At 39.2% G+C, this 11,219-nt stretch overlaps 1 protein-coding gene across 1 annotated transcript in view; it reads left to right on the top strand.

Moving 5' to 3' along the window:
* Positions 1 to 360: 360 nt before the first annotated feature.
* LOC140230603 (sodium/calcium exchanger 1-like) overlaps positions 361 to 11,219 on the top strand; it is a 168,572-nt gene continuing 157,713 nt past the window's right edge. The window contains exons 1-2 of the mRNA XM_072310779.1: positions 361 to 441; positions 6,196 to 8,411. Of these exons, the coding sequence (XP_072166880.1) occupies positions 6,589 to 8,411 (1,823 nt within the window). The 5' untranslated portion in view covers positions 361 to 441; positions 6,196 to 6,588. The remainder of the gene's footprint in view (positions 442 to 6,195; positions 8,412 to 11,219) is intronic.

Raw genomic sequence — 11,219 nt, 5'->3', positions numbered from 1 at the left:
ACTGTGTGTTGCGACTAGACACCGGCGCTTTCCTGTGTGCCGCTGCAGCTAATATTCGTTCGTACGTTCTTCTCTTCCTCTATCTCTACGCGCTGTGTGTACGCGTATTGCCGACTACTAACTGGTGGGAGGAGGCGCACCGCACAGCAAGAATATTCTGCTTCCTAGCTGGCTACATGCCTGCCTCCGCTACATATTCCATACATGTCAACCGACCTAGTACTAGCGCCGCGTCTCCTTGGATAACTGCAAGGAGCTAGGAGCGCCCGATCTGCCTTTGCTTTGGCTGTGTGTTGCATGAATGCATTCAGCGGCAGTGCAGTAGCAGCCGACAACATGCCACTCCGATTCTAGCTGCCTTCATGGGGGTGCGTGCAGGAATAGTGAACTCCGGATCTCATGATGGACGATATCGAGCTATTTTAGACCCGTGCAAGCACGGTAAGTCTTGGTAACGTCTGTCTTGTCATTCTTACATCACCTCAAAGTGGGGACTTCGACTCTACTTCGAGGATATCCATGCTGGCCGCCTCCTGTGAATGGTAATTCTGGTACAGTTACAGTGTCAGTGGAAACGAAGGATAGGAATAGATGCTGCGATGAATCAATTTATTGGAGGTGTACAATGCTAAAAGCTGTAAACAAATGTGCGATGAATTCTCATGGATTTTTCAATGACCTCCCGCTGATGTGTTCATGTAAAATCGTCAGTGTGGGATGATGAGGACCCTATGACTGTCTAGATCCACAGATCTAAAGAGGGTTTAATCTCGGCTCTGGTGAAACGATAAGTGTGCACGATGATGAAAATGCATCTGAAGGCGATTCCATGCAGTGACTGAAATCGGATGCACGCAATGCTCAGTATCGTGTATCGACATCATTATCCGTGTGTGTGTGTCTATGTAACGCTATTCTATTTGTACCATGGTAGCATCCGTTCCCTAAATCTTATCAGTCGAACGACTCTCCTACGACTGGCGACTGAACTCCGCGGATCTTACGATAGTGATGTATTCTAAAAACAACAAATGGTCAGAAATATATCAAGCAGTAGAATACTAAGTCATAAATATGCCATAGTGAAGGTTTTGATGTGTGCTTGTGCTAAACTAGCAATGGGAACCAAACTCCAAAGCGAAACAGTCAGCTTCCCAAATGCTGAAATGCCAAGGGATGTGTAAATGGTATTTAGGCCTAGGCCTACTGTACTTTATCCCCTGGGAGGGAGACCATGATCAGTTTAAGGAAAGAGTCTGTTTGGATAAGGAAGGCCTACCAAAATAGCTCGGTAGGGCCTACGATCTTGAGATAGAGTCATAAATCAAACAGCACAAGAGCAGAGGAAGTGTTGATGAAGTGGAGGGAAAAAAAAAAAAGGGTCATGCTCTGATAATCTAGTTACTACTGCTAGATCTAGCCTACAAACTACCCTATACTAGCTCTGTTTAAACAGCTATCATCTAATCCCATGAATGAGATACCGGTATTGAATTGAATTGCTGCCACTGGAGCCAGTATGCGCAATCATGGTTATCTTGCAAACATTTGCTACATCCTCATGCCATGAGTGAATTTCACAAAGCTACTACCAGGTTGTACATCTATATATTACCACAAACATTGATTTTGTATTGTAGTGTAGAAATTTTTTGCTTCGGATAGAGTGAACTTTCACAAAAATAGGGGATAGTCTTTTAAACGATGTATAGAAATGCCATTAAGATTACTGTATTTAAAGTCAGTTTCAGTTATTCAGTCAATTGAAATCAGCCCCAAGTATAAGTGTACAAAACTTCTTACCTTTGCAATATCTACATAGATGATAGCTTTCAATAAAGAAGTAGACTTTGACAGTGAAAAAAAAAAAAAAACTGGAGGGAAACTTTCTGTACAGGTATTTGAAACTAAATGCAAGCTGGTCTAAATCCTCCCATATCTACCTGTTCATGCCCTCAACCATAGCCTTTTGCTTTAAATGTACAAGGTTGTCTGTATTTTCATGTTGATGAGAAATTGTTCTACCACTAGAAACTACCAAGTACCATGATAGTGGAGTGAATAGACAAAATAAATTTATACACTTGGCAAAAAAGGGAGAAAGTAAACACTTTTTCAAGCTCAGATTTCTCATAGAATATTTGGCTAATTATTGCTGTTTAATAAACCATGGTAAAGGTAAATTGATTGGCTATCAGTCTGGTAGATTATTAGAAAGGGAAACTTTACACATGAGTGAACACACACGTTTTACTCTTCCAAGGCACAAAAGTAAAATCGCAAAAATGATTAAGTTCTCATTCATGCGTATGCGTTCTTCCGTATAACAATGAGAACAAAAGACAAATTTAACACAATAAGAAACACAAATTAATTTGCAAAAATTACCTACTGACCTCTATAATGTCTTTGTAGTCCCCAAAGATAAAGAAAGGCAAAACACAATGGAAAAAATGAAGAATCTTCTGTCAAATCCAAATTTAGATGACATTCGAGAAGAGGCAATATCAGCAAAAATGGCTGAAATTTGAAATGTTATTTCAAATTAAGAAAATTGAAATTGATATTTGGTTCTTGAATTTGTCTCATGAATTCTAAAATTCCTAAATGAAAAGAATGAAATACAGAAATTCTTTCCATATTATCACCTTTCCAGCTTACTCCCTATGTCAACTGAATTTGAGTTGACAAAAACTCTTTATTTTTGCTCTTTACTTTCCCACTTTGTTTTTTTTTTTTTGAGGATTTAAGAGATACAAGGGAACCAAGACTTATTCTTTGCTATTCATTCATAACTGTCTCTCATTGTGTTAAACTGATCTTTTATGTCAATGCTATTGTGAAGAGCATTTACAAATGAATGACATAATATAAATTTCTGCAATTTTTACTTTTGTGCCTTAGAAGACAAAAATGAATGTGTTCACTCATGTGTAAAATTTCCCTTTGTACTAACCTATTGGGTTGATAGCCAATAGAATAACCTTTGATATGGTATATGACACTAAGATTTTTACCAAAATTTTCTATGAAAAATATGTAATGGTAAAAGTGTTTATTTTTTTAATTATCATTTTTTTTTTTTTTTTGCTGAGTGTATATTTAAAGGAGGCCCCTACAATATGAGGTGAAATGAATTTGAGTCCAGCAAATAATAAGGCATGCCACCATGATATGTATGGTCAAATGCCACATGCCACAATGGCTACAATAAGACAGTCCCTTGCGTCTGTAGTCACACAGTCTTCAGTACATGTAGTCTCGAAGCCTTTCCCTTCATTCCACCACTAAATCCCAATGACCTCAAAGTACTTCGCATTGTATCCTTGGGGAGATATCAATGGACTTACTACATCCTGAAGAAGCATTTTTTTTTACCAGAGGTTCACTGTGAAGCTTTAAAAGTGAAGGTCGTTTGCAAGGTTCTGTGTCGCACTAGCGGACTCAAAAATGTACTTTGAAGAAATTAGAAATGTTGCAAACATTTGTCTCACATGGATGCAGAAGTTCAAAATATGATTTTCAGTTCCTGAATATAAGATGTGCAATGAGCAGGTTTGTTTGTTTGTTTGTATCGCTTAATGGAAATCGCATGTATGTATTCATATTCTTATCTTTCCTTTTTGAGGAAGGCATGATTTGAAATTTGAATTTGAACTGATTGTTGATGGAATCATAAAAGTATGCGAAGGTCAAAAGTAAAGAAAGAGTATGTATCAGGCTAGAGTAATCTATTTCCCTTCCAAGTTGAGTAAAAGAACCCAAAACAAATCATAAAATGAAAAATAAACTCGGCTTTATTTAGTTGACTAAACGCCAATTTCCTGCCTGGGTAATATTCCAAATTCTACTTGCATCTGGTTAAACACAAAATGTGATTCTATCAATTCATAGCACTGAGGGTCTAAATCTGATTATAATCCAACTGAATTTAGCTGAACCAAATGATGTGTCATTTGCCCTCTGTCCATGGATAATGTATTTTGAGCAGCTGTACTAGGCCTACATGTAGGGATAAAGTGGTATCATATTGATTCTGTTAAACAGAAGGTATTGATTTACATTCAAAGGGGGCAGGGAGATGAAAGCCTTTCCACTTGTTGCATTTTCAACACGCGCACACAGAGGTTCATGGACCAAAGAAAAAAAAGAACTGCCGGGGCTGAGAGAGTATAGTGTGTATACTGTATGCTTTTAGCTTCATTCTATTCAAAAGCAAGTACGGTATAGGATCATCTCATCCATATCTGATGTAGTTTTTTTTTTTTTCTTGATTTAACAAGATCATTGATAAGATCTCTGTATTTCATGCTGTCTGATTTTGTTTATGAGTTCATAGTACAGTCAAATTGACCTTATTTCTAGGATGAAATATCTTTGTCTAAGATAATCATCACATGCATCCAAATGGGCTAAACAGAACTATTGTCATTCAAAGTTAAACTGCATACCAAGTGGTATTGTATTTAGCTAACATTGATATCTTCTACATATTAATTGATTCACTGGAAGTCATTTATAGATTTTATGTGTAGACATCAATACACTACTCTTCTCAAAAGCTAAATGCTCAAGGTTCACTCTCATGTTCATTAAAGCCATGGTATAGATTGTACATGGGGTCCTTTGGGTCATTTGTGACCATACTGGCAGAGAAGTCTGGTCCCCCCCCCCCCCCCCCCCCTTATACACGATTACATTGACCACAATGCATAACTTGTCTCTTTTATCAGTCTTTGGTATATATTTGGCACTTCTTGACTGGGAATGGATAAGAAAATGTTCTATTTTCAGAGTTTCTATCAATGTAAAGTCATGCATGTCTATTGTGTATTACGACCCTTCCTCTATTTCTGTGTGCAAAAGAAAAAGTGTTTTTACTCTTAAGAATTACACGGAGTACAAATCTACTTGTGCTGCTTATCCAACCTGCATTTAGCATAAAATTCATAAACATCTGTAACTTCTCCATGATTCATGTTTGGGAAAGACAATACACTCTTGGCCAAATTTGATGTCATCTGACTATAGTACTCAATAGTACTATGTTTTATAATTTCATATTGTAATTCAAAAGTTTTGCGATTTGAAAGGAAAATATGCATTGTGCACTCAAAGAAGTGAAATATTACTTTGCACCATGACAAAATGGTGATGGATGTAAAACAGCCATGTTTTGAGGCATCTCAAAGTGTGGACTTGAATGTGACTTAATCTAACTTTCTGTAGAAAGATACGTATGAGCTAAGCAATAGTTTGATGTTTGCACACAGAATGCTTTATAATAATGATAATAATAGTGAGACTCAGATTATAAAGCACTCATTTCTACCTAAAAAAAGATACTCAAGGCATTATACATAGAACAGAGTACATTATTGTGTCATGTTACAACAGTATCACAGAAAATGATAAGACAATAAACCAACAAACAGTATATTATACATATACACATATACATACAGGTATTTATAGCTAAATGATACATTTTCAAAGCTTTTTGCTGGTTAATGGCTCCACTATCAACCATTAATGGTTCATACACAGGATTGCCCTTGGGATACTGCCTTCGTATCATGGAACTTTCATAAAAACTGCTCAAGCCACGCACAACTGCAACTACACATAGTAACCATGCATTTCAGAGAATCTCATTTCTGAGGGAAACGTTCATTGCATCAGGGATTGATGCATCTCGAATGGAGCTGTGTTCCTATGGCAACTGACAATTGCAGATTGTCATATTTTGGTTTTGCGACGACGGAAAGCAGGTTGCACTCAGTACTGTAGGGTGATCCTTTGTTGTGGGCAAAACTCAATTGAGGCCAATTTCATTTGAAGTCATTTTCTTGGAGTTACTCTATAGAACTTTCAAGTGATGAAAAAAGGAAAAATATCTTTTCAGGATCTTGGGAACTTAGTAGAGAAAGCAATACATGTTATTAATGAATAATTTGTTGTACAATGGCTCAGAGAGATGCACGTTGAAAATGTTACATAAATAAATGGTGCCAGAAAACATACATAATGTGAACTTTGGATTGCATTGCATGTGAAAGTTTTTTTTTTTTTTTTATGTGAGGAAAACGTAGCACTCATCAGTGACCTATATCATTGTAATTTTGGTCAATTGCATTCTATGCAAGGCATTGTTAAAAACTTATTGTTGCATTTTTCTCTGTCTTTGTTTTGCAGATTTGTTCTGCCATGAGGTGTTGACTTCAAAGGACATTTCTGTGTGGCAGCAAAATGAGCATCATTTGACTGAACTGTACATATCATCACATTTGGGATGGGCCCAGCTCTACGGCTGTTTCACTCCTTTGCTCAGACTTTGATCTGTGTTGCAGATTCTATCGATTAAAAACCCTGTGTCAACTATGGTAAAACTGTTGTCGCAGTTTCTCAACAGTGAAGGTACCAAGCAAGAAGAAGCTCAATGCTGATACTTGGACTTCACATCTAGGAGAGACCCTGCAAAAGTAGCAATTGTACAATGTACAGGTGACCATCTGGCAAAAACTGAGCAGCAAGTCCCACACATTCAGAAAAGTTCTAAGCTAGAGAGGTTTTGGATTAACAGCCAATATGGCACGACCCTCCAGTGGGTGTGTTTGGCACCTGCTGCAGAGAACATTCTTCAGGTTGACTGTGTGCTTTTTACTCCTTCAAACACAATCAGCATTTGAAGTAGCAGCACAAAATCAGACACAGACTCCTGCTCTGCCAACCAAAACTGAAGAGCCAGAAAAGCCGACAGAGGACCCAACAGAATGCAAGAAGGGTTTGCTTCTGCCTGTGTGGATGCCCCAGGAAAATATCACCATTGGGGACAAGATTGCCCGTGCCATTGTGTACTTTGCAGCACTGGCATTCATATTCTTAGGTGTGTCCATCATTGCTGACCGCTTTATGTCGGCTATCGAGGTCATTACCTCCAAAGAGAAGGAAGTAACCATCAAGAAGCCCAATGGCGAAGTCGTAACGGTGAGCGTCAGAATCTGGAATGAGACTGTCTCAAACTTAACTCTCATGGCTCTTGGATCGTCTGCCCCTGAAATCCTCTTGTCTGTGATTGAAATCTGTGGAAGGAATTTTGAAGCTGGTGAGCTCGGTCCGGGAACAATTGTTGGCAGTGCAGCATTCAATCTCTTTATCATCATTGCAATATGCATCTATTGTATACCTGATGGAGAAGTCCGTCGCCTGAAACACTTACGAGTGTTTTTTGTCACAGCAACCTTCAGTTTGCTTGCCTACCTGTGGATGCTTGCCATGCTGAAGCTGTTTTCCCCCGGCATCATTGAACTCTGGGAGGCAATAGTGACATTAATGTTGTTTCCTATCACTGTCGTCTGGGCGTATATTGCTGATGTGCGCATTTTCTTTTACAGGTTCCTCAGGAAAAAATACAAGGTAGAGAAGGTGGTGAGGAGGGGGTCCAACATGCCCAATGATATGGAAATGGGAGAAAATGAGATGCATGAGAACCATCTCAATCACGGTATGGATGGCATAGAATATAAGGGCAAGCGATACAAGGATCTTGATGGTGATGCCGGTGAAATCAAGGACTTGGATGAGTCCAGGAAGGAGACCATCCGCCTCCTGAGGGAACTCCGACAGAAGCATCCTGACGCTGACCTTGCCACTCTGGAACAGATGGCCAACTACGAGACCCTCAACAACCAGCAGAAGAGCAGGGCGTTCTACCGTATTCAGGCTACCAGGAAGATGTGCGGCGCTGGTAATATCCTCAAGAAAACGTTGGAGAAGAAACGAGCCAGCGTTGCTGAGGTGAAGATCGAAGTACCACAGGATGACTCCATCACACGAGTTTGCTTTGATCCGCACAACTACACTGTGATGGAGAATGTGGGAAACTTTACTATCACCGTAGCTCGCTTGGGTGGGGACATGAACAGCACCGTATATGTGGACTACAAGACGGAAGATGGAACAGCAAATGCAGGATCAGACTACCACTACGGCGAGGGGACGCTCATCTTCAAGCCAGGAGAAACTCAAAAGGAGATTCCTCTCACCATCATCGATGATGACATCTTTGAGGAAGATGAACACTTCTATGTCCGCCTGAACAACATCAGAGTGGGTGGACCAGATGGAATGTTCCAGAGCAATCGTGCAGATCAGCAGGCAGAGATTGTCGAGCCATTGCTTGCTACCATCACCATCCTGGATGATGACCATGCTGGTATTTTCCACTTTGAGGACAAAGTTTCCAAGATCCCTGAGTCCAGTGGGGAGGCACAGTTCAAGGTTGTCCGCTCAGCAGGTGCCCGAGGAATGGTGCGACTCCCTTATAAGACTGTTGAAGGCACTGCCAAAGGAAATGGAATTGATTTTGTGGACATTGAAGGAGAGCTGGAATTTGAGAACGATGAAACTTGGTAAGTCAATCCATACTTGATAGTCACGATCAACACAATATGTCACGCCCTTCTTCCACCAGCTTAAGAAGTTAAATTACTACATCCTGGAGACATCAGGGAAAAAAAAAAAAACACCCTGATACGTGTCATGAACTTATCCTTTTTATACAGCAAATAATTACCCAGACACTTCCTGCACATGTCATCACATAGGAGCTACTCCTCCGAAGTGCAACATATAATTTCATTAAAAGTCCTATTCTTTGTGGCAGTAGAGGGATGTGAGGGTAAATAGATTCCATGATTCAATTGAGAGATTAACCTATAATTGGTTAGAGTGTTAGGCCTACAAGCTAGGCTTGCTAAATTGTGAAAAACAGCTTGCGTACCAAACCTACTTCAGAGTACTGTAAAAGTGGATATTTGTATGTGACTAAGTTTTTTTTGCGCTCGGCTGGGTAAGAAAAGTTTTGCGTGTTTTCAATTCTGTGGAATCAAGATATCAACTAATATAACATTTGATGGCAAGCAAAAATATTCGCGTGCTTTTATTTTCGCGGTAGTTTGTACAATAGTTGCGTGAAATGTGTGAAAATTTCAACAATGCGAACATTTCCACTTTAACAGTAAGTTCTTTAGTGGGAACCCCCATTTTTTATCTCTACTTCATTTTTCCAAATCTATGAGGCTGCTCATGTGACTCAATAGTCATAAATGACCAAGGCTCGAGAAGACGCCTGATTTGCTCATCTTCATGCTGTAAATTATTCTCTGTCCATATTTTTTTTTTCAATGTTGAGTGAGTTTGGCATTTGTTTAATGTTTGTGTGTATGTTAAATGTTTGTGTGTGTGTTCATTTTCTTTAACATTCACATTTTTTTTTCACAGTAACTGCATCTTTAGCGCGATTCATTCAAACCTCTTGTAATAATTCAGGACATTTGTACGCTGGTGTTGTATTTAATAATGCTTCTCTTTTAAAGGTACCATGCCTGACCCTGAATTCATGTGCAATAGACCATTTGTAGCTTAAGTTGTTGGAAGGGATGGTCTTTAAAAAAAAACATGTATTCTTAAATCCTGAAAATATTCTGGCATAATTTCTCCCATTCTCTTTATTTTCATAGTTTTTGTAAATCTGACATTTCAAATCACATTCGTTCTTTACAGTGGAAAAGTTTTGTCTACAGGTGCTTAATTCAGTTATGGTTTAAATGCTTGTGTGTTTATTGTGTGAATTAAGAACATTTATGCCAGGCTATTTGCCGCACAACGTCATGTGGCATTTGTATGAATGTGTGGTCATGCTATTTTATTAAGTATTCCTTTTTGTCACATTGACTTTTGAAGAAGTGATTTTTCCTATTATACACATTGATTTGCATGAGTTGCTCTGGACGCCATGTTTCATGACGGACGATCCTGTCCATCGGGATGTTTACTAGCAGTGAGTGTTGAGCTGAGGACTATCTATGATGATAATCACCATAAAACGTGATGCCTAAGCAAGATATGGTCATTTAGAAGCCCTGGTATATCGTAAGTGGGGTCACTCAAGCCTGTCCTTCCTTTCATGCGCTTTAAGTGATTTGCACGAGAGTGATACTATCGTGGCAGACTGCTCGCGATGTCTTCGAGCACTCGAAAGGCTGCCGGGGGTACGTGGTATGCCGTCACTGTCACACAGTGGAATGACAAGCCCCCCTCGCCTGTCTGTGACCTCGTGAGAATGTGCAGCTGGTATTACATGAGATGAAGTGAGGTATTCGGCTGCACTGGCAATATCAAGACATTTGCACAACAGGGCCAACGCATACGTTAGTGTCCTCTTTCTGGGTGGCTTACAATAGAGCAGAACTTACCAGTGACTTCTCTGTGGCGCGGTCAACCTTTATCCTGTACCTCGGTTTGTGAATAGAGTTAAAGGTCACTTTACAAGCGATCTTTAACTATTTCTAATATATGGAGAGTGACAGTTATCACAATTGAACAATCATATTATATATTCAAACGACTGTGTTTGAAGCATTGAAAATTCACTGTATCTCCTGGTGATATCCTAGGCAGGGCAATGGAATTCAGAAATACTGATATTGATTACTGCACGTAAGTGTCAAAATTCAAATTAAACTGTTATCGCCCAGTTTATTTGACACAATGTAGCTTCCAAACAGTTGTCAAGTGATATATTGAGTAACCTTGGTGCGTTTGTTCCCCAATGGAAGCAGATTATCATGTCTTTTGAGAGAATTAAATATCGTAAATTATAATCAGTAGTTTGCATTTTGCAAAAAAAAAAAAAAAAGGAAAGAAAAAATGTTAAAGTGTTCAAGACGAAAACTGTTGAAGTCATGGGATATTTCAGGTTCATGGCCAGTTCAGCTGTTTCATCCATCACACACCATAGTTTAATACGTTGCAGATGCTTTATAATTTTTTATATTAGTGTCCTGTGTTATTTCATGTAATAGCTAGAGTTTATCGACTTCCTGCACTGTTGATGGCCTCCCAAAACTAATAATGTGGAAGAATTAACCCGTTTAGGAACGACTGAGTTTCTTACAGCATGCATTTTCCTTAGACACCTGCCAGAATATACCCGGCACTCGTCCTCAACGGGTTAACATGTTTGCAACATGTAAAAGTGTAAAATTGGGATGACCTGCAACTTAACTACAATGTTGAGAACAAACTAAAGCACTTCCTGAGTCCAGAGACAATGCCATGTGCTGCTACCAAAAACAGAGCACTTGAAGTCTGTAGACCTTGTGCAGAGTTGTAGCTCCCCGGAACTCTAAAACAGAACAGATGATGTGTGAGTGTGA

This window comes from Diadema setosum, chromosome 1, assembly GCF_964275005.1.
Source record: "Diadema setosum chromosome 1, eeDiaSeto1, whole genome shotgun sequence".
In the NCBI taxonomy this organism is placed as follows: domain Eukaryota; kingdom Metazoa; phylum Echinodermata; class Echinoidea; order Diadematoida; family Diadematidae; genus Diadema; species Diadema setosum.
Note: the sequence above shows the minus strand (reverse complement) of the source record. Positions and strands in the feature narration are given on the sequence as shown.